At 39.2% G+C, this 24,921-nt stretch overlaps 1 protein-coding gene across 2 annotated transcripts in view; it reads left to right on the top strand.

The window, feature by feature from the left end:
• LOC108433189 (thyrotropin-releasing hormone-degrading ectoenzyme) overlaps positions 1-24,921 on the top strand; it is a 358,559-nt gene that overhangs the window by 222,964 nt on the left and 110,674 nt on the right. For both annotated transcript variants that reach the window (XM_037542868.1, XM_017707605.2), the window contains one exon: positions 13,493-13,558. In XM_037542868.1, the coding sequence (XP_037398765.1) occupies positions 13,493-13,558 (66 nt within the window). The remainder of the gene's footprint in view (positions 1-13,492; positions 13,559-24,921) is intronic.

The following is a 24,921-nucleotide window of genomic DNA, read 5'->3' as shown; positions in this document are numbered from 1 at the left end:
CAGTTGAGATCTGGCGACTGCTATGGCCCTAGTATGTGATTCGCATCATATTTCTGTTCATCAGTCTATTCAGTGGCCCCTTGTGCCCTGTGAATGGGGGGCACAATCATCCTGGAAGAGCTCACTCTCATGAGGAGAGAAATGTTTCATCATAGGATAAAAATGATCAGTTAGAACAACTTTGTATAGATTTAGAGTCACCCTTGCCTCTTCTCAGACAAATGAACCCTGAACATTATAGCAGAATGCTTAGACCTCCTCAGTGTAAGGGTCAAGCATTCAGGCCTATACTGTTCTTCCAGGGTATGTCACACAGGCGTTGTATATGTTGAAGGACAGGGGCGCAGCAAGGTGTTTTAAGTTGGGGGTGCTAAAGTTTTAAGGAGTGTATGTGACACAAACAATGACGTCATGCAAAATGATTTTCCTTCTGCATTTGTATTTTTTATTTATTTTTTTGCTGACTTACATCAAACAGAATGTGTCATCATAACATGCTATAATAAGGTGACATTATATACATATATCTGACACATTAGCCCACTGATACACATCCTTATTCTGCTCTCTCATTCAGAATTAACTTTATGTAAATTCACTGAGGGGCAACCAATCAGAAACCAACTGTGTCACAACCACAGTCACACAGTGAGATTTAACACTGAATCACACAACGAGCAGCAGATTAATATAAGCTTATATCAGATATTAGATGATATCAGATGATACTCCTTAAGTTTAGCAGCAACATTATATTGCTTTGGGATGCAGAACTGCATAGACTTTCTCTCTTTGCACCTCAACCTGCATGTGTTTGAGCAATGCAACACAAAAGTGGCCACCAGTTTTTGGTGCACTATAATGAACAGCATTTACTTAAACCAGGCATGTCAAACTGGGAACCCTCTGGGCCACAGTGCTGTGGATATTAGCATTTATCCTCATCTAATGCTCATAAAGGCCTCGCTAATTACCTGATGAGTTGAATCAGGTGTGTTTAATGAGGTAGTGTGCTGAAGTCTGCAGCATTTTGGCCCGCAAGGACTGGAGCCTGACCCATATGACTTAAACAGTGCAAGATTACTGAGTCCACTCTATAACAACCACACATGGGTCTTTACTATGATCAAACTATTATAAAGTTCTGAACATATTATTATAATTATTATTAACAGATGCAGTTCTAAAATTATGGGGTGCTGCAGTACCCTCAGCACCATGTGAAGAATGACTCTATGCCTATAAGAATGACCATTTAACTTTTTCCACATCTCTGTAGAGCAGTACCTCTGATTTTTACACCACCTAACTCTCAAATGTTCATCTGTCTAATGAGGAGTTACTACAGCTGTACTATGATATCCCTCTTTGTATAGTTGTGCATGGACTGCAATTGCTGATACAGTCTGATCATGTCCTTCACTGATGTTCAGTCACCTGTAGAACAGCTGCTCGTCATTTTTCCCTACATATTGCGCTAATGTTTGAGCATCAAATTCACTGAATGTGCATTTTCCATTACAGTATCCAACCTCATCTATAACTGTCTAACTAATTACAGTCACTTCAGTCACTGTTCCTGTTGAAAATCTAACCAGTTGAGCAGCCTTTGTGACTTTTTTTCTACTGACATAGCGTATCAAATAAGATTAATTTGTTGAAGTCTTGCAGGCATAATATGCAGCTACATTATGTTTTATAGTTTTGTAAAAATGAAAAGTCAGATTTATACAGATCTTCACTCCCTCCAGATGATCATCCCAGTTGAACAACAGTCAAATCTTATCACTGAAAGGCACTGAAATCTTTTCAGTGAATACATTCCCAAAATTTCTCTCAACTTGCTCAAACTACACCCAGGTTTTTAATGTTGTGACTTGCCTATGTGATTTAGCGCTCAGTCTGACTTGTGATCTGTAAAAATTAACAAAACTTGTAGCTGGACACTGCAAGTGGGCACTTTGGACAACAGGTATTCTGAATACTCTTTTCTAGTGAATGCATGTCACACAGGCATATGGACCATGTTTTTTTTTTTTTTATAGATAACTGATCATCTCTACATTTCTGACTGAAGATCTAGGTTTAACAAGGACACACAGTCTCATTTATGTGAAGCACTGCTGAGGAAACAAAAGCTACACACTTAAAAGAGATGGTTCTTCAAGGGCCAAGAAAATGGCCCAACGCAGAACTGTGAATACCCAAAGAACCCCCCACCAAAGGATTTAAGCACCAAAAAGGGCTCCCCCACCACCATGATTGTCAGGCTTGTCACAGTAGAAGTAAATTTCTTGGTGCCACACAGAACCATTTTTGAGAAAGTTCTATTTAGAACCATCTACAGCAAATTCTGCACATGATACGAAGGGCTCCTTCAGTGGCGATGGCTCCACACAGAACCATCAAACCACCAAAGATCCCCCAAAGAACCACAAGCACAAAGTGTGTAAGGATCAAAATTGAGGTCAGTTGGGCCTGTGCAGCATTTACAGACATGCTACAGAGTATGGTAGGATGCATGATTACATTGTGCAGTAAAACCTGTCTGGAAGCATCTGAACTCATTATGTTTCTTCACTGCTGTATTCAGGTTTTCCTTTAATTTGTCGCCTGTCTGTATAAACAACATTATTTCTCTCTCCCTCTCTCTTTCTCTTTATCTCTCTCTCTCTCTCTCTTTGTTAGATTAATGTGGAGAATGGTTGAATGTAACTCCCTCTCTCCAAATGGTGTGTAGCTCAATTGTCTCAGAATTACTTTCATATCCTAAGAAGTGTATGTGTGTGTGTTTCTCCCTAAATCAGCTCAGAGGGAACTCATTTAGGAGGATGACTGATGAATTATTTATGATGTTCTCTGACTGTTGTGAAGGAGACGCTTGCAGAAAACTCCTGTTTCAGTTCCAAGGCAATTACACACAGAGAGCGATCAATCTTTAGATTTTTTTCCCCCTCTCGGAGCAATGTGGATGTGGTTGTGCTGCGTCATGCACCCGGGCCAAATGTAGTTGTAATATCTGATTAAACAGCGCTCAGGATGCAGCACTAACACACACAACAACACCAGGAAATTTGAGTGAGCTTCGCCTCTAATCAAACTGTAAATGAATTACACGTAATCACATACAGTGGGGCAAAAAAGTATTTAGTCAGCCACTGATTGTGCAAGTTCTCCTACTTAGAAAGATAGAGAGGTCTGTAATTTTCATCATAGGTACACTTCAACTATGAGAGACAATATGAGAAAAAAATCCAGGAAATCACATTGTAGGATTTTTAAAGAATTTATTTGTAAATTATGGTGGAAAATAAGTATTTGGTCAATAACAAAAGTTCAACTCAGTACTTTGTAACATAACCTTTGTTGGCAATGACAGAGGTCAAACGTTTCCTGCAAGTCTTCACCAGGTTTGCATACACTGTAGCTGGTATTTTGGCCCATTCCTCCTGCAGAACTCCTCTAGAGCAGTGATGTTTTGGGGCTGTTGCTGGGCAACATGGACTTTCAACTCCCTCCACAAATTTTCTATGCGTTTGAGGTCTGGAGACTGGCTAGGCCACTCCAGGAGCTTGAAATGCTTGTTACGGAGCCACTCCTTCATTGCCCGTGCGGTGTGTTTGGGATCATTGTCATGCTGGAAGACCCAGCCACGTTCCATCTTCAATGCTCTCACTGATGGAAGGAGGTTTGGACTTAAAATCTCACAATACAGGGCCCCGTTCATTCTTCCCTTAACACGAATCAGTCATCCTGTCCCCTTTGCAGAAAAACATCTCCAAAGCATGATGTTTCCACCCCCATGCTTCACAGTAGGTATGGATGCAACTCAGCATTCTTCTTCCTCCAAAAACGACGAGTTGAGTTTTTACCAAAACGTTCTATTTTGATTTCATCTGACCACATGATATTCTCCAATCCTCTTCTGGATCATCTGTATGTTCTCTGGCAAACTTCAGATGGGCCTGGACATGTACTGGCTTAAGCAGGGGGACACGCCTGGCACTGCAGGATTTGAGTCTTTGGTCTTGGACATGGTTGAGTTTGGAGTCTGACTGTTTGAGGCTGTGGACAGGTGTCTGTTATACAGATAACGAGATCAAACAGGTGCCATTAATACAGGTAACGAGTGGAGGACAGAAGAGCTTCTTAAAGAAGAAGTTACAGGTCTGTGAGAGCCAGAAATCTTGCTTGTTTGTGGGTGACCAAATAATTATTTTCCACCATAATTTACAAATAAATTCTTTAAAAATCCTACAATGTGATTTCCTGTATTTTTTTTCTCATATTGTCTCTCATAGTTGAAGTGTATGATGAAAATTACAGAGCTCTCTCATCTTTGTAAGTAGGAGAACTTGCACAATCAGTAGCTGACTAAATACTTTTTTGCCCCACTGTACATAGATACACCACTCCCTGCTGAATACATTCACACTGTCTCTCTGTGTCTCTCTGGTTCTCTCTCTCTCTCTCTCTTTCTCTCTCTCTGTCTCTCTCTCTCTCTCTCTCTCTCTCTCTCTCTCTCTCTCTCGGGATCTATTCCTCAGTCATAACATTAACTCTTTGTGTCTAGACTTGTTGTGCATTTTATCAGCTCCACTTACCACATAGGTGCACTTTGTAGTTCTGCAGTTATAGACTATAGTCTGTCTCTATTTCTGCACACTTTCTTGAATGATCAAGAGCACCAGAGCAGGTACTATCTGGCTCCTGGATCATTCTCAGCACTGAAGTGGCACTGATGTGGTGGTGGTGCACTGGTGCAAGTGGATCACACACTTTCAGTACTGCTGGAGTAAAATGGCCAATGAGTGTAGAAACCAGGATGTGGTTTTAATGTTATGGCTGATCGGAATATATATATATATAAGCTGTGCTGCTTGAAAGTTTGTGAACCCTTCAGCATTATGTAAATTTCTGCATCTATGTGACTTGAAATGTTGTCAGATCTTCATTTAAGTCATATAAGTTATAACAATTTCTCTGACAATCTTTCTCTATTTCTCTCTCTCCCCCAATATCTTTCTAGTTCTTATTCTTTCTCTTCTTTGTTTCTCTTCACTCTCTTCAAACTTTCTTTCCATTTCTATCAATCTCTCTCTCCTCTTTCTCTCTCTGTGTCTGTCTGTTTTAACTTATTCTCACTCTTTCCATCTGTCTCTTTTGCATTCTCAGTCTGCCATTCTATATATCTTACTCTCTTTTCTTTCTTACTCCCTTTTAACCCCCCCTTCCCCTTTCCTTTTTTCACTCTCTCCCTCTGTTTCTCTCAATTTCTGTCAATCTTTCTCTCATCTTTCTCTCTTGCTATCCCACTTTATTCTTTCTCTCTCTTTGATCCATCTCTCTCTGAGTCGGTCCATTTTCTGTCTGCATTTTTATCTGCATTCTATATATCTTACTCTTTTCTCGCTTGCTCAGTTTGAACCCTCCCCTTGCTCTCTCTTTCTCTCTCTCTCTCTCTCTCTCTCTTTCCGTTTTCCTATCTCCACCACTCTCTTTCTGTTTCTCTGTCAATCTCTTCTCTCTCTCTATCTCTTTCTGTTTGTTTCTCTGTATTTACATTGAGCTTCTGGTCACAGAACAGCAGTGAAACAGCAGCTCCTCATTAAAACACTCGCCGAGGCCATGTACACTGGAAAATGTCAACACACACACACAACACACAAACACACACACACACACATATACAAAAATGGCTCTGGGTGGTCCCTGGCTGCTATGCAAATATATGCATATCAGCAGACTGGCTTTTTTCCTCCTCTGAACAGATAAGAGGATTTCCGCTGCAGCCGAAGAATAAATCTCTCTTTCAGTCCATCACACGCTTCGCTTACAGCAGCGGTCCAATCCCTGCACAAATATCACACACTCACACACTCCTCTGATCAGAATGATTGACAGTGACGTGAGATTTGTTGGATGACAAGAAAAATGTTCTATAGGTTGAGTGACTGTAGTCATTGGTAAAGGCATTCTTTCGTATCTGACAAAGTACTGACAATACATCACATTCCACAAGTGATGGATAGATTGCCTTATTATACTTACATCCTTGATATACTCTTCTCATATACCCTTTATTACTGTCATGTACTTTTCATATTCACTCCATATACTATACTTTTCATAAATGCTTTGTATAAACTTTCATACATTGTCCATATATACTTCATATACACTTCATAGAGTCTTCATTTGCCCTCTCATATACTGTTCATATGCTCTTTATATACCCTTCATATACTCTTCATTTACCTTTCATGTACACTTCATATACCCTTCATATATACTTCATATACCCATCATATACCCTTTATATACTCCTCATTTACCTTTCATGTACACTTCATATACCCTTCATATATACTTCATATACCCATCATATACCCTTTATATACTCCTCATTTACCTTTCATGTATGCTTCATATACCATTTATATACCCATCATTTTCTCATCATATATTCCTTATTTACCTTTCATAAACATGTCATATACTCTTCATATTTGCTTTATATACTGTCTTTAGTAGAATAAAACAAATTAATAAAAAAGAGTTTGTATGTGTGTAGAAGACATAGAAGACAATGAACTGCTCTATGTGTGTGTGTGTGTGTGTGTGTGTGTGTGTGTATGTGTGTGTGTGTGTGTGTGTGTGTGTGTGTGTGTGTGAGACTTCTCACTTTGTGGGTCCCAGTGAGAAGAAAACCGTTATTAGAAAAAGTCAGAGAGGCCAAATCTGATCTTTTGGAGGCTGAGGTTAAAGGTAGAGCTGGGTTACACACACACACACACACCAGTACACACTAGCAGAGCTGCACTTACAGCCAGTCCATAGAAGACAATGAACTGCTCTGTGTATGTGACTTCTGACTTTGTGGGTCCCAGATCCCTCAATGAGATGACACCGTTATTAGAAAAAGTCAGAGAGGCCAAATCTGATGTTTTGGAGGCTGAGGTTAAAGGTAGAGCTGGGTTACACAAACACACACACACACACACACACACACACACACCAGTACAGACTAGCACAGCTGCACTTAAAGCCAGTCCACAGAAGACAATTAACTGCTGTGTGTGTGTGTGTGTGTGTGTGTGTGTGTGTGTGTGTGTGTGTGTGTGTGTGTGTGTCTCTGTGTGTGTGACCTTGGTGGACTGGACTGAACTCGTTTGAATGTGGGCAGGTTTATTTTTGCTCTGGTCTCCATGCTGTTACAGTCAGCAGAAACCATCGCAGTCAAAATAACAACAACACACTTTGGCAGCCTGACTACAGGCAAGATTGGACCTCATGGTCATTTAGCCTTAGGGCTATAGTCAACTGGCCAGAGAGAGAGAGAGACAGAGAGAGAGAAAGAGAGAGAGAGAAATGGACAGATTCAGCCCTGAGAACAGATGCAGCCAGGCAGGATACATGCTGTTCATCTGCTTGCTCTCCAGACACATCGCTGTCTTTTGGGATGTGGCCAGTAGAGCTGCAACTATAATTAATGGATTTCTCTCATATTATTTGATTAACCGACTAATCAAAGATGTTTTCTTTCACTCTGCCCTATCACAGTACCAAAGCTATTGAAGGTTCTGTCTGTATATCAGGCAGTGTCGTCTTTTATGGTATGTACACTATATTGCCAAAAGTATTCGCTCATCTAGCTTCACACGCATATGAAATTGAGTGAGATTCCATTCTTAATCTATAGGGTTTAATATGATGTCGGCCCACAGTTTGTAGCAATAACAGCTTCAACTCTTCTGGGAAGGCTTTCCACAAGGTTCAGGAGTGTGTTTATGGGAATTTTTGACCATTCTTCCAGAAGTGCATTTGTGAGGTCAGACACTGATGTTGGACGAGAAGGTCTGGCTCGCAGTCTCCACTCTAATTCATCCCAGAGGTGTTCTATCAGGTTGAGGTCAGGACTCTGTACAGGCCAGTCAAGTTCTTCCACACCAAACTCACTCATCCATGTCTTTGTAGACCTTTCTTTGTGCACTGCTGCGTAGTCATGTTGGAACAGGAAGGGGCCATCCCCAAACTGTTCCCACATAGTTAGGTGCAGGAAATTGTCCAAAATCTCTTGATCTGCTGAAGCATTAAGAGTTCCTTTCACTGGAACTAAGGGGCCGAGTCCAACTCCTGAAAAACAACCTCAGACCATAATCCCCCCTCCACCTAACTTTACACTTGGCACAATGCAATCAGACAAGTACCGTTCTCCTGGCAACCGCCAAACCCAGAGTCATCCATCGGATTGCCTGACAGAGAAGCATGATTCAGCACTCCAGAGAAAACATCTCCACTGCTCTAGAATCCAGTAGTGGCGCTTTACACCTCTGCATTCAACGCTTTGGCAGCTGCTCAGCCATGGAAACTCATTCAATGAAGCTCTCTATGCTGTTCTTGAGCTAATCTGAAGGCCACATGAAGTTTGGAGGTCTGTAGTGATTGACTCTGCAGAAAGTTGGTGACCTCTGCACACTATGAGCCTCAGCATCCACTGACCCTGCTCTGTCATTTTACGTGGCCTACTACTTCGTGGCTGAGCTGCTGTCATTCCCAATCGCTTCCACTTTGTAATAATACCACTGACAGTTGCCTGTGGAATATTTAGTAGTTAGGAAATTTCACGACTGGACTTGTTGCACAGGTGGCATCCTATCACGGTACCACGCTGGAATTCACTGAGCTCCTGAGAGCGACCCATTCTTTCGCTAATGTATGTAGAAGCAGTCTGCAGGCCTAGGTGCTTGGTTTTATACACCTGTGGCCACGGAAGTGATTGGAACACCTAAATTCAATGATTTGGATGGTTGAGTGAAAACTTCTGGAAATATAATGTATATCTATATATTTTATACATGAATTATATATTTGTTTTTTATGATTAATTGAAATAGTTCTGGAATTTGTGAGATCTGTAATTTTAATCCAGTATGAATCTACATTGTGTGTAGACTGACAGCAATAACTGTGGAGGAATATTAATCCAGTATGAATCTTATCTGTTCCAGCTAATAGTATTGTGTAATTTCTCCAAACTACTACAAATATAATATTTGTGTTTGCATTTCACTGTGGTCTTCTCAATTTTATGTGTGCAAGAAAAGTTTTTCTTCCAATTGTTATTGGTATTGGTGTCACGATCAAAAAGGAAGTCAGTCATCCCGCCCATCACTAGTGGTTAGTTGAGCTAGGTCATGAACTCTGGGTCACAGGCTGTTCTGTCACTACCCATCACTCTCACTCTGCTGACCATTGCATGTCATAGACATCAACAAACTGTCTGTCACTTTGGCAGCTCCAGCAGTGGATGATGAAATGTTTTATGGGGAGAAAAGTGATGAAAGTTGTTGAGTGGTTTGCCCATCATACACTGTCCATCAAAAAAGACCTTGCCTTTATTTATAATCTGAGTTCTCTGTTATTTTTTCTGTCCTGTACGAAAAATACCTGTGATCATAAAGCAATATTGTGGGAATACTTATCTTTAACACTTAAAATGATGTTCATGAAAGAATCTTCCTTGGTATGACAAGAGCAGTGTCAGAAAAAAGGGTGCAAACGATGTAAATGTCTCCCCTAAGGTAAAACGTGATGCATACAGTCCAGTAGTCTGTGGTAAATGAGTTGTAAAGGTAGATTCCTGGATGTCAGGGCATATGTGTACCTTTTCATAGTGTTTTAAAAAAGAAGAATAAAATAAACAGCTTGGAGTCAAGACATGTTTATCAAAAATATGGCTTAAAAATGCAATTGTAAAATTATGGTCCCCAAACTAAAGGCTGAAGGCTTGAGGGTACCACCCCAGTGTTGTGAGGGGTACCCCCAGTGATAGTCTAGTTGCAGTTTTCTGAGATTGTAGCTTTTGCCTAAATAAGGATTTCTCTTTTCCAAACTGTACTTAAAAGCACATATTGAAACTTTTTTGACCCAAAGGTGGTTTAAACATCTGAAAGGTTTGAGCACTGATGAGTGCTGATATCACAACAAGGAAGAACAATGTATGGCCTGTGGCTTTGTCTCTAGCACTGTCAGCAATACTATTACTATTATCTGCACTTGTGATATTGTTTTCCTATAAATAAACCTAATTAGTTTCTAATTTGATAAGTTGTGGAAACATTCCAGTGAGTGTCTCCAAACTTTTGATGAGCACTGTAGATCAGCTGTTAGTCAAATTGGTATTCACGGTGGTCTGATTTGCATTTGAACAGCAAGGGGGTTTAGTTACCCAATGAAGAAGGGAACATGGGGGTGTTTTCTTCAAGAACGGATTAGAGCTGATGTGTTTATCGCTTATGGTCACTGGAGAGCTTTCTAGGAACTCCATCTGTGTGTATACGAGTGTGGGTGTGTGAGAGCAAGAGCTAGTATGGTGTTTTTGATCGTGTTATCAGATGAGCTGAGATTAGAATTGTTCTGCATGCACCTCATTTGTGGGCTCTGCAGAACATAAGTGGGACAGTATTAACCATTAGAAGTCAGTGGAGGCTGGTGATGTCAAATGCATGCAGTAATTTTGTATGAATTATTTCTTACTCACATTGCATTGAAACAAATGTAGAAACTGTGGCAAAAGTGCAGATTCATAGCTTTCATTATGTGCCTTGTTTGTGTTTGTAAGTGGAAGAGATGCTTTATTATGATTTAAATTTGATGAAAAATTATTGCTGTGTTGCAAAAAGAGGAAATGTTTTTACATAAAAAAAAATCTGTCAAATCTGCAAATACATAAACTGGATGTAAAAGTAATTAATTTTGTAACTATCAATGTAATTAATAAGTAATTATGTAATTATTACATTGTAATAGGGCATCAAAACATGCATAATACCTCTAGATTCTTTAAGTTTAAATGTGTTCTCTTTGTAATATTTATCAAGAGCTTCTGTTAAGTGTGCTGTCTTTGAAGTGAAGGCCTCTTGGGTGTTGTTACTTTGTATCTACAGGATGTTTAAAGATATGAAAACAGTGTTTCAGATCAGTTTCTTGTGTTTGAAGTGGAGGTAGTCAGTCATTTTTGGCTGATGGTGGTTCCATGCAGATGGCTACTGGAAACACATTATTTCCAATTCACAGAAGGGCTTTGAGTTTGAGATTGAATGTTTATTTTTCTGGGTTTCAGGGTCCACAACTCTTCCTCCTGCTCATTTGCAGACTCTTCAACTGCATTCTCTCTCTCCAAGTTTTCAGAAAAAAAAAATTTGAGTTTCTTTCCCAATGTTCCATTTAAACATTTAGAGAGCTTAGTTTCATTGAGATCTTCTCATCCATCCTTCAAAACAGAATTCTTCCTCCAGCACTTTTGTAGACTGTTCTGTAGATTGTATTTTCTCCAATTTTACTTTTTGAAATTAATTTTTATTTTTGTCAACAATTTTCCACTCAAACTTCGTAAAAGTTTTTTCTCATCTTTCACAATAGCTCTTCTTCCAACCCTTTGGTGAACTTTTCATCTGTATTTTTCTCCAGTATTTTCTTAAGAAACTCTTAAATTGTTTTTTGATGGTCTAGTTTGATCTATTTTTCTTTTTTGCTGACTTTTCAACTACATTTTTTCAACTACTTTTCAAATGTAGGTTCTTTGCCAAATATTTTCAATTCACACATTGTGAACTCATGTCACCCATCTCTCCAAAACAAAATTCTCCCTGTAGCTCTACTGTGTTTCAGTATGGATTCTTCAGATACTGTTCAACACTGTGAAAATTTGGTTTTATTTAAAGTCACACTCTTAAGAATAAAGGTTTCTAAAAGGTTCTTACTTTGCATGTATAGTTCTAGGAAAAAAAACTTTAATTGGTGTAGAACTTTGACATTATGTGGAGGTTCTTGATATTATAAAGGTTCTTCATGCTTGCACATCTCATTTATTGTACAAATGGACTCTGTTAAGAATCATCTATTCAAGGGTTCTATAGAGAGCCAAATTTTGCTGACTCTTTAACTGAATTTTTGTTGGATCCAGAACCACTTATCAATATATGAAAATGATGAAAGCCATGGAACTGACAAGTAGAATTATACTTTTTTTCTTTCTATTTTGTATTCATGGATATTATGCGCTCAGATTTGTGATCCGCATCACCAGCACTGGTTTTACTTCTTTTAGAAATGCAGAAGTGAGTTGCTGACGTGAGTGACTGTTGGCATGCTGCTATTCTTCTCACACTGAGATTCTTTTATGGAGGAAAACGAGAATTTTAGCGCACTGAAACTTTGATTGCAGTGCAGTACTTTACTGAACACTTTCCAAAAAATGATGAAGAGGAAATTAGTAAAGGCAACAGTTATCATTTTTCTTTAGTGCAACTCAAAGTCACTTAGGATACAGGAGCACAGTCATGCTGGAACAGGAAAGGCCTTTTCCAAACTTTCCACAAAATTGAGAGTATATATTTGTCTAAAATGTCTTTGTATACTATAACATTGACATTATCTTTCACTGCAACTAAGAGGCCAAGACCAAACTCCAACCACAGACCATTATGCAGGGCATCCACCAAACCCAGATTAATTCCTCAGACTGCCAGAAAGTGAAGCATTCATCACTCATAACAACACATTTCCACCAGTCCAGAGTCCAGTGGCAGCATTCTTTACACCACTCCAGCTGAACGCTTGGCATTGCACATAGTGATCTTAGGCTTGTGTGCAGATACTCAGCATGGAAACGTATTTCATAAAGCTCCTGACACACAGTTGTTGTGCTGATTTTGCTTCTCTGGAGGCAACTACAGAATTCTGTAGTGTGTGATGTAAGAGTGGATATGTGATTTTTATATAGCTACACTTGGTGACCTCGCTGTGTGAAATTGCATGGTCTACCATTTCATAGCTGAGCTGCTGTTGCTCCTAGAAACTTCTGTTTCACAATAATAGCACTTGCAGTTGTTCAGGGCAATTCTAGCAGGGCAGTAAATTAATGAACTGACAAAGGAAGCATCGACAGAGTCATGTTAAAAATTACTGAGCACTTCAGTTGTCCTGCCAGTGGTTGTCTATGGAGACTGACACACAATATAATATATCTCATCCATGTGTTGTGACAAAACTCTTACTCCAGCCCTTTCGCAGACTGCATTTCCTCTGTTTATTTGGAAAATTTCTTTGCCAACAATTTTTTATTCAGTCTTTGTGAAAGTTCAGTTTCATTTAGACTATTTTCCTCCATTATTTGCCCCACACTGAGACAGTGAAATAACATTGCCTCACTCGTTGTGTGCAAAACTAAGACGTGACACAAGAACTAAGCAACATAATGAGCCTCTAATTGGCCTTCTTATTGTCCTTCTTGAACTGACAGCCAATCACACCCAAACAGCTGGTTCCAATTTGCACACAGTTGCGCTGATTGTAAATTGGCAGGATTAGCAATGCAGTTGACTGGGTTGTTCTCCAGTCCAGTCTATTAAATCTGCCTTACTTATTTGTCCAGCGCTGAATTAAGACACAAAAAAAACTTACCAGCTTTTCTCCTTTTTTTCCCCAGGATTACTTAATGACACACATGTATGGGAATGCAGCAAGGGATGACTTGTGGAACAAGTTTTCTGAGGTAAGATTCCAATCATTCACTAGCATTTTCGCTGCTGTGCCCCCAGGGGCTATAAGCTCTAGCCACAGGCTAATAAGAAAGATAGGGCTAGAAGCGAGTGAGAGAGAGAGTGAGGACGTAGAGATAGAGAAAGGATTTGAAATTGTGTGCACAGCCTATTTATACTCCTTCTCTCAGTCCAACTTTTGCAGAGAGTAGATTCATGCAGCCAAGTAGCATATAGGTCACCATCCATGGTTTAACTGTGCTATCCTCAGACACACATACTGTATTTGACTCTCAAGAGTTTTGTTTATTGACTAATCAGAACACTCCACCGAGCTTTTTTTTACATTTGCATTGAAAACTATAGGAAATTGTAGGAACTCAAAATATGTTATTACAGCAAATCTAACACAGTAACTTTTATGACTGGCAAATTCTCACAGCACATCACACTCCTGTTCCCAAGATTCTCAGCTTGGACATATAGTTCTAAGAAAAACCCTTAATTAGTATGTACTGGGATTCTTTCAGGCACCATGTAGAGATTAGTTTCTTCTAACATCCTGAATTTAACACATTAAGGCATTGCGAATAGGGTTAGTAAGGTTACCTTAAAAATGATTACTGATTACCTGTTTACACATTTAATTAACATAATTTCATTACTTTCCAATTACTTAGGATATAGAACATGATTAAAAAAAGACAAATAATAAGGAATTTCAACAAGATGGCTTTAACTTAACACAAACAAACAGGAAAAGTGCATTTACAAAGTTACATTTCATTACATTGTTATATTACATTAAATGACATAATTGTTTGTGTGTACATCCATTTGAAAAGTTTTTTGCTGGAGTTAAGGATTCCAACAATTATTATGTGTAGTAATAATGCCTTTTATTCCGGAAATAATGTATGTAATGTAGAATGATTGATCTCATGTTTAGCAAAATGGCCAGATTTAAACATGACAATGAATGGAAAATATTTCAAACATAAAAATGACAAAAATGCAGTGTAAGTACTGTGAATTATAATTATCTAGGTTAAATGGTAATATGTTAAATCACATCACACTCAAATCCCTGTGCCTAAAGCTCTATATAAGGGGGCGCTATAGAAACATCACCAGAGGGATCTACCCACATTTGGATAAGCAGAAGTGGCATTTTGTGCCAGTGATCTGCACGTCTCAATAAAAGTTTGAACTTATCTGAACTCTCTTATTACAGTCAGAGCTGCTTCTCCTTTTATCAGATTTTTTTGGGGGAGGGCAGAATAACAAGAGTTAGAGAGAATATATAGAGTCTAGAACAGTTAAATAGAGCTACAGACCAATGGTGTATATATATATATATATATATATATATATATATATATATAACTTGCATAATTCACAGTTGCCAGTCAAAATATACATATATATGTATATGCCAGTGTCATATACAGTTTTGTACAGTTATTAGCTTCACAAAGGGTTCAACGCAGGTCAGTGCCAGAATGTTTCACTTCTTCTGCGCCTCTTGTGTTGTCCTTGGTGTCATTAAAAGACAATTGCATTTTAATAACACTTAATTTTTTTTCATCTTGCTTAAACTGTTGCACTTCATATCTTTTTAGCACTTTAATTTTCATTTTTGTTTTTCACTCTTGAGCTCTTTGTCTTTGTTTTCCCTTTTGATATTCCTTTTGGTGAAAGCTTCATTGAACAGCTGCAGCACACAAAGCAAAGTCTATGTTAATGTCTTGTTAATTAAACCTAGTGTGAGAAAATGAATTTACACCACCGCTAGCTTTGTGCTACCATAGCACTTACCGTACTTATCTTAGTGGAAATTAGCATTAATGTCACAATGATAAACAGATAAAGTAGAGGTTCTTTGATAGCCAGATAAACTAATAAAGTGGAGGTTCTTTAAGCTTTAAAATGATTCTTTTCACACACTTTTGTTCTTTTATGGAACCATCCAGTGAAGAGTTCTAGGGGACCAAAAGTTGTTATTCTATGGCATCCCTCCAAAGATTTTACTTAAGAGAGTAATTGAAACTGCAACGCATCAACAGCATGCAGCACCTGAACAATGTGTTATTTTGACAAATCTAGTGCAGTGATTTTCATGGCCATGGGTTTTCTTTATCAAACTGTAAATAACATCACAGCCAAAGAGACTCTAAGGCAGAAGCAAAGATGTGGAGTCTATCCATCATATTAAGAGTGGCATCTACAGCTGTGAAAGGAAGGGTGACTATAACAGGGTAATCTGCCGCTTTGCTCTGAGCATCCTGCGAGTCTTAAACACTTCAGTTTGGATTAAGATGGGCATGAGTGCCCCTTGTGCTTCCCTAGGGAAAGCCAGCCAGGTGTGTTTCTGAAGTTAGCTTTTGAATTCCAGCCTCTGAATAATGGAGCTGGAGTGTCAAGTCCCTCTATTTTGGCCTGAAGTTGTGTGCAAACTTCTTTTTTCCCTTGTTGTTGTGTTTTTTTCTTTCTGTCTTCCTTTCTTTCTTTCTCCGCGAGCAAAGAAAGGCAAAGCTACCCAGGTAGATCAGATGCTGTCACAGTTCAGAAAGTTGCATGATGGCTCTCAGCAGTACCCTCCCAGGCTAATCTCATGAAAAATGCCATTTTAAAGAGATTACTTTCAAATGCACAGTCGTGAAAGTTCTGATCCATTTAGCGAAACAGCAGGATGTTTACTAGCTATTAGCATCTTTATAGGTGCCTTGTCACTGCAGTGAAAAATGTGAGGTGAGCTGATATGAACTCTTTTGTTGTCTGGTTGGTTTGTGTGTTAGGAATCTGTAAACTGTAGGGATTTAAAAGAATGCCCAGTATTGCAAATGCAGACATTCTAAAGAATTGCTTGACCAGACATCCTAATTGGCATGATGTCATTGGAATAATGCTAACTGGTGCCAGTTCTTTTTTATTTGTTGTTAGTTTCTTTGACTGAGCTTTTCCTTTAAAATTGAATGTTTAAGAAAGTCCTTGACCAGCACTCTACCTTTCTTGGCACTTGTGTTTTGCTATGCTGATGAATCCCGCAGCATTACAGTCCTTGACAGGCCATCATCTAATGAATACTGATATGGGCCGCATTCTTTGGCTATTCACAAAATCCAATTTGTTACAATAATCTTCCAGCGCTTAGCGCCACAAAGCCTTTTGTCAAGCCTACGACCCATAGCTAGGCCAGCCTACACTTCCTTTAATTATATCTGCATGCCAGTGTGGCAGGCTCAGGAGTGGAAAAAACATTTCTGGGAAAATGAATCTTAAAGTAGACTTGCTTTACTTGTCATCTGCTGGAAAGGATCTGCCACTGCCATGTTCCGCATTAAACAAACCGTGAATCATCGACATATGAGACAGCTTGCCTGCCTTAGTGCCTGCTCTGAGTGGGCTTTTCCCCAGGTGGTTTACACCCCTAGACTGAATTATGTATGATCCCACATTAATCGCCAATCAAACTTATCATCTCATCCGTGCACAACCAATTCAATCTCCAATTTCAGTGTTAGTCACCTAGGTTCCATGCTTCAGCCACTTCAGCTGTTCATTTTTCACCCTTCTCAGTGAGAACTGTATGGATGAGCCACATTAATCATTAATCAAATTAGCTTTTATTTTCATTGTACAACTAGTACTTTCAGTGCTAGTTAGTGCTATATTTTTTATTCTTTCAGTGAGAAATGTTTTTTTTATTTTTCCTATGTATTTTTCCCCTTAATCGCTAATCAGAGTTAGTAGTTCTTCCATGCACATTCCAATCACTATTCTGTTTAAATGCAAGTTACTGAAGCCCATAGCTGTGTCCCAATTCAGGGGCGGTCTACAAAAGCATGTCCTTCAAAGGTTGCATAGACTTCACCTTTGGCAAATTCTTTTAAAGTACTTTAAAGATGGAGTCAGAAACTTTTATTTTTGTTTATTTTTTCATTTATTAGAGCTGGAGATGCTTCTCTCTGTCTGCTGCTTGTTCCTTAAAATAAACAAAACACTAGTATAAATTTTGCTTCAGACCACACTGGCTTCTTTTTACCATTTGTATGTTTAGCTATTAAACTAAAAATTTGTTCACTCTTTTGACAGAGCCATGTTCTCAAATTGATGACATTTGGGGTGCATTGACTGGTGAAGGATCCACCCATTGATCTTTCATCGCCATGGAAAAGAAGGACACATTTCTAGGCCATATATGAATGATCATTCCAAATGGGACAGCCTAGTTGCGTCGCTGTGACGCAGCCAGCCTTCAAATGTAGCCTCTGAAATATGCAGCCACTGAATTGGGACATAGTTCATGATTCAGTGGCATCAATTTTTTCCCCTTTCAGTGAGAAACATATAGATAATATGAATTTATTACTAAACAATAAAAATATAACTAAATAATATACATTTATCACTACTATCAGGTTTTAGTCACTGACATCCAAGGCATTCCATAAGGTTTAGGAGTGTGTTTATGGGAATTTCTGACCGTTCTTCCAGAAGTGCATTTGTGAGGTCAGACACTGATGTTGGACGAGAAGGCCTGGCTCACAGTCTCCACTCTAATTCATCCCACAGGTGTTCTGTCGGGTTGAGGTCAGGACTCTGTGCAGGCCAGCCAAGTTCTTCCACACCAAACTCACTCATCCATGTCTTTACGGACCTTGCTTTGTGCACAGGTGTGCAGTCATGTTGGAACAGGAAGGGACTGTCCCCAAACTGTTCCCACAAAGTTGGGAGCATGAAATTGTCCAAAATCTCTTGGTCTGCTGAAGCATTAAGAGTTCCTTTCCCTGGAACTAAGGGACCGAGCCCAACTCCTGAAAAACAACCCCACACCATAATCCCCCCTCCACTTCACACTTGGCACAATGCAGTCAGACAAGTACCGTTCTCCTGGCAACTACCAAACTCATTACTCCAGAGAACAAGTCTCCACTGCTCTAGAGTCCAATGGCGGTGCTTTACACCACTGCATTCGATGCTGTGCAATGCGTTTGGTGATGTAAGGCTTGAATGCAGCTGCTCAGCCATGAAAACCCATTCCATGAAGCTCTCTATGCTGTTGTTGAGCTGATCTGAAAGCAACATGAAGTTTGGAGGTCTGTAGTGACTGACTGCAGAAAGTTGCTGTCATTCCAAATTGCTTCCACTGTGTTATAATACCACTGACAGTTGCCTGTGGAATATTTAGTAGCGAGGAAATTTCACGACTGGACTTGCACAGGTGGCATCCTATCACCATGCTGGAACTCACTGAGCTCCTGAGAGCAACCCGTGCTTTCACAAATGTTTGTAGAAGCAGTCTTCAGGCCTAGGTACTTGGTTTTATACACCTGTGGCCATGGAAGTGACTGGAACACCTGAATTTAATTATTTGGATGGGTGAGTGAATACTTTTGGAAATATAGTGTCATATAGTGTCACTCATAGTCTGCTCTCCAGTTTCAGTGCTAGTCACTGAAGTCCATGCCTTAGTTATTTCTGCTGTTCTTTCGTCCTCCTTTCAGGAAGAAACTTACGGATAATCCACATTTAGTACTAATCAACGTTTACCCTTCATCTTTGTACAATTCACTCTTTACTTCCTCCAAAGCTAGTGACTGAAGTCCATACTTCTGCTGCTCTTTTTTTTCACGCTTCTTAGTGAAAAACTTCTTTTTTCTTCTTTTTTTTTTGTGATCTGGACCAGGGCGTGGTATCCCATTTACTGTGGGTAAGGGAAGTCTCCATGCTTGACTGATCTGCCGGAGTGAATGTTTTCAATGTGAGAGAGACTCTGACAGTGTGCTTTGATTCCTGCCCCCACTTCACCCCAGCCAATCCCACGGGTCCCCTGCAACTGCCATTTTCTGCTGGAGAAAGGGCACACCAGCAATTCTTCCTCAATTTTTATACAGAAAAATGCTGTCTCCCTCCAACATTAAATTGCACAGCTCAGAGGAAGGTATTGGAGAGAAACAAATGAGTGCTATTGAAGGAACGATGAAAGCATCTCACCGCATTAAGTACAGGGAAATTAAAGTTCTGCTATGAAAAATTCTGATAAAATTTTATGAAATGTCAAAGTTGTATTTGGTGTAGCCAAATAATAGTTATGCTCACACTGATGGTCTACTTGTCAGGAATAGTAAGTGCATGTAGCCTTCTGTTCAGGCAAGTGATTGGCGGGTGATCTCTGCAATTCTCTAGCTATTCTTGTTAGCACCTCAAATATGGAAATAAATTAGGTCTGTTTTATATGTACAGTGCATTCTACAGCAGATATTATCCCAAAGAAGCCTGTCCAGAAATGAGTGAACTAAAAAAAAAAAACAAGAATCAGAAGGAAAACTGTCTAAAAGCATGAGGAAGAAAGACTGAGAGGAACTAAGACTCCAGAGGAAGAGCTTTCTAAGGGCATGAAGAAGAACTACTGAGAAGAACCAAGTCTCAAATCAAAGAGCTTCTTAAGAGAATAGGAAAAAAACATGGAGAGGAACTAACACTCAAAAAGAAAAGCTTCCTAAAGGCAGGAAGAACAATGATCTTCATAATCTAGTGACGACTATTATTTCGTTCCATGATATTTCAAGTGGCACTATCTTTAGAAATGTGATGTTTGAGGCACTTTGGATGATAATGGCCCGGTTTTAGTTTCAGACAGTATTTTTTATTTAGTTTAATACTCGTAATTTGATTTCCTTTAGGTCAGGTCACGTTTGGACAAAACTTTGACAGGTTTAGAGTCAAATCTTGATGAACCAAGAAAGCTCCCGGGCTATATTTGGTTTCAGACCGTTATTACTGGCCCAAATAAAACTCTTGGTCATGTTTTAACTCTGAAACATTTTATTATTACGAATTCAGAGCTGATAAATACATCCACCTGTCAAAACAGAGTTCATTTATACTGAACCAAACCTATGAACTGTAATATGCTCTTAAGAAACATCTTTTCATTAGTCCCCAATCCCCTGCAAGCTTAGATTTAAAGCTTGTCAAATGTCCCAAAACATAACTATGAAGTCTTTGTGGGTGGTGCATGCAGTAGATAGACCAATTAGGCAATTGTACAAAGGCATGTTTCCACCACTTGTGCTACAACACTCCCCTACTGTTATGATGAGGAAGGCCAAGCTGAGTCAACTTAAATTATACACTATGTTTTACTGGCAGCAACTGTTGAGCTGATAACAGTATTTGACCATCTTCCCCCTCACTGAGAGTGCTGTACTATTTATGTCTGGAAGTGATAGTATAAGAAAAGCTTTAAGAAAAGCATCACAAAGGAGCATCCTGCTGCTTCACAGGCTGAACTCTGGTCAGGTTCACAGTCTGAAGGGGTTTGTCTTGGACAGAGCGGTCAGTCTCTTCGCCTGTTAGGAGGAACTGTTTACTGGTCTTTGTCTGTAGACTGGGAAATCTCAAAATGCCTTTATTTTAGCTCTTGAAACTCCTAGAAAGCAAGACTCTCCTAGTTGATGTTTAACAAAAAAATGTTAAGAAGACGGCTGACCGACCAGACATCTTTGTGGATTTTTCCAAACATATACACTCATACACCATTAAAAGAATAGGATAAAATTTCATTTCTGAAACTTATGGAGTTTCTCAGAGACCCGGGGGGAGGCTTGAGCCCCTGCGCCTTTCCCCTCAGGCTGTTCACGTGCCCCTTGGTCGTTGTGTATATTAACTGCATTTCATATCTCCTCCAACCTTCTTCAAGACCTGTTTCAGCAAAATGAAGCTAAGCCTTGCCCCAGGAATGCAGCTTGCAGGTCAGCTCAAGTTTTATACAAAATATTGCTCTTATGCACCCCCTTTGGTGCAGTATTGACTGTCCGTGGCTTTCCCCAGTTTCTGCGACCTGTCACGCATCATTGCAGTGATGGAAATCCCACCAATAAAACATGGATCATTTCTTTGAAAAAGTGTCATGTTTCATAATATGATTATTTTGAAGAACAATCAAATAAAATTTTGAAAAGAAGTGGTCTTAATGCATGCTAGGCTCTACCCCCCCCCCCACCCCCCATGTCAGAAACCACATAAACATTTCTTAGCTGGTCCACTATCCATTTGGAATATATGCGGCAAACATTTCTGCATAGTTAACTGATATGCAAACAATGTTATTGAGAGTGGTGAGATGTTAAATGGAGTATTACAGGGAAACCCAGCGTCTTAGATATCTTTATTTAACCTACATGTTTTTGCATGTCATGGTGATTATGGTGTTATTATGGTGATTATGGATATACAAGTTTGCTGTTTCCGTTTCTGACATAATTTGAAAAACTAAACCCTCTTACCTTTTACATTGTTTTAAATTGCATGATGAATGGACCAGACGAAATGGCCTAAAATGACTTGGGGGGGGGGGTATGGGTGGGTCTGGTTCCATTGACTTACATTAAAAGTAAAGTAGGTTTTGTCCTTCTCCTGTAAAGGTACCATTTTGCTGTTTTGTTCTGACAACAGGGATATATATATATATATATATATATGATACATTTTAGGACAGATCTGTTGTAAAACAATGCCTCAGACATCAGGCATTCATAACCACTTTATATAATAACCTTCTGTAAGGGAGCTTTTAGAGGCATTAAACTCTTCAGATGTCTGGTTCCTATCACCACCACTGTGAACATTTCTGACTCGGTAAGCTTCTTTATAAAGCACCATCTCACATCAGACCACTCTGAATGCCTTTGTCAGCACCTCAGTCATTTTGTTGGTGGAATTCTACTTTAACCTCAATTCTAAACCATCAGAATGAAGTGTGACTGAAAGTTTCAGCCTTAATGTGCGTGTCTCTAAGAGTCAAAGATGCAAATCACTTTAGTCATGTTGATGATGTAAGAGATCTGAAAATAGCCCAGACCTGATGCCCTACTTTCCATCAAAGTCTGAGATGAAAGCCTCACAAGGTTTGACTACCTTTTGGAGGTTTTTAATTAAACTGTCTGAGTGTCTTGAGTCAGGCTTTATAATTCTATTTTAGAGCTTGCTGAGGGGGTGAAGATCATTTTATCTGTTGTTATCTGTTGTCCACCCAGGGACGAACAATGAGCCTGAGGTTTGTAATGTAGTCTCAAGATGTTGAAGCTGATAGGACGGAAAACTCTGGAGTATGGACCTTAGCTTTTCTGAAATTTGAAAACATTATTTTGCAGGAGGGTAGATAGAGGTGTCCTTTCTGCAATCCTGGTGAGTTTGTTTACACAGTGAAAGTTTATTTTATCAGAAAAATAAAAAGTTTTAACTACCCACTTTATATATTTCTTTTCTGTAAAATTACAGACTGTAGCCCATATGTTGCTGCAAAGTTGATCAGCCCAACTGTACTCCATTCATTATTGGTCAGTTTTTTGCACTGCCAAGATATTATTTGAGTGGTGGACCATTCTCAGCACAGCAGAATCACTGACACTGGTAGGTTGAAGGTTTGGGTTCATCCCCCAAAAATATTTGGCCAAAAGTGGCTCTGGTCAAAAACTGACCATTGATGAAGGGCTAGAGGATGGCTAGCAAAAACTGTGCATCAACAGATAGACTACAGTCTCCAAATGTACACCAGATAGGCAGGAGCTTCTAATAAAGTGGCCGGGGATTGTATATTAGCTCACAAATTGAAAGTAAGACTAAAACCAATAAGATACTTGTTTGCTTTTTCATTATGTTTATTAGACAAAACAAGCCTCCGCATATCCCCCACTGTCTATCACATCAAAGATGTCATTTTATGAGGAGCTTGGGCATCTTGCCAGAGTGTTTTGTACATTACAAGAGACTCTTGATTGAAAAAACAAATCATTATTGACATGAAAGCTCAAAGTGATATCAGTGAAGGAAGAGACAATCTGTTGTTCAAATATGTCTTTTTTAATGTTTGTTGTCAGATATGTTTCTTTATTGAGTTGACATCTTAATCAGTAACACTGCTGTGTACTCTCTCAGTTTAGCATCTGATAGATCAAGTATCAAGTCAATTCTGTTTAATTCACTTTAAAGACATCAACTAATCCCAGAGCAGCACTTTAAAGCCTTATTCATATGCAAAGGAAGATAGTGGCACCCTTGGTGAATATTACTAACACTGGTAATAATTGTTACCAACTTGCAGAATTTCATGTGTGAATGTTTAAATCTCAGAAGCTGCCCTCAGTAGAAATTACTGACAAATTTCCAAACCCTTCACTTTTATCACCCACAGTTATAAGCTAGTCTGAATACAATACATTGCAATTTTAATCACTTATGCTGCTTAAAAATTCTAAATGATGCTAATAATATTTAATAGTGGCTATTTGTACATTCATTCATTCATATTATTAGTTCATTCAAACCAACAGCACTACTCACACCATAAAAGGGATTATGAAAGAATACACAAACAGAAATAATCAGGAATAACAAAAAGGAACCCTGAGGCTTATTTCTGTTGTCCATATTTCCATTGTGATACATTCAGCATTGGTTCACACTGAAGCACAATGGATTGTGACATTGAGTGCACACCGAGATCTACAACAAAGCTAGACTGCATTAAAATAGTGGTTGTCAAACTGTGGGTTGCGCTGAAGTCGCAGTGTGGGGACAAGTGGTGAAGAACCAATGCATATAATTTTTCACCAACAGAGCGAAGCTAATTTAAGCGCTTTTTGGATCAGAGGCAGAAAACACTCTTTCTACAGAGTGTTTCTACATTGCACCACACTGCAGGGTTGCCAGTGTAGCCTTCATACTGGCTGTGTGCAGCAAACACAGTCACAGTGCAAATGATGATGGTAGGGGTGTGTGAAAGCTTTGTGTATATTTATTGCTGCAGTGGGCTTCCTGCTACTGTAAGCATGGACAAAATACTCTGAATATGTTCATCTCTACTGCCGTGTAGTGTCAGCTCTGGTATAAAACCAGCTTGCTTTAACTTAATTAATCAGTAGTGATCAGAGTTCTGCTCTGGCCTGCCCCAGAGACGGGGACTGTTGACTGGCTCATGACTCACCATTAAATGACTCATGACTGAAGTCAAGACTGAGAGAAAACCACAAACAAAACTGATTACATTAGGACCACTAACCTCAACATGATAACATGCAGCTACTGCAATACTATTATCCTGCAGCTCGCAGTGGTGTCAGGTTCAATACAGCTTTGAACTAACTAATGAAACTAACTTTCATTATAGAAACATCAGATAGACAGAACCAGATGTTCCATGTACAAAATTCTGTGTTTAAAGGAAATAAGCAAAACAATGTAGAACTGTTGGCTAGCACATAGTTTGGATAGCAAATATGCAAGCTTTACACTAGCTATTATAGCTGAAGTCGTCAGCTAATCAAAAACTTACTAAAGTTTCAGCTGGAGTAGTTCTAGCTAATTAGCTTTC

This window comes from Pygocentrus nattereri, chromosome 1 (assembly GCF_015220715.1).
Source record: "Pygocentrus nattereri isolate fPygNat1 chromosome 1, fPygNat1.pri, whole genome shotgun sequence".
Lineage (NCBI taxonomy): Eukaryota > Metazoa > Chordata > Actinopteri > Characiformes > Serrasalmidae > Pygocentrus > Pygocentrus nattereri.
This window is presented reverse-complemented; position numbering and strand designations above follow the sequence as displayed.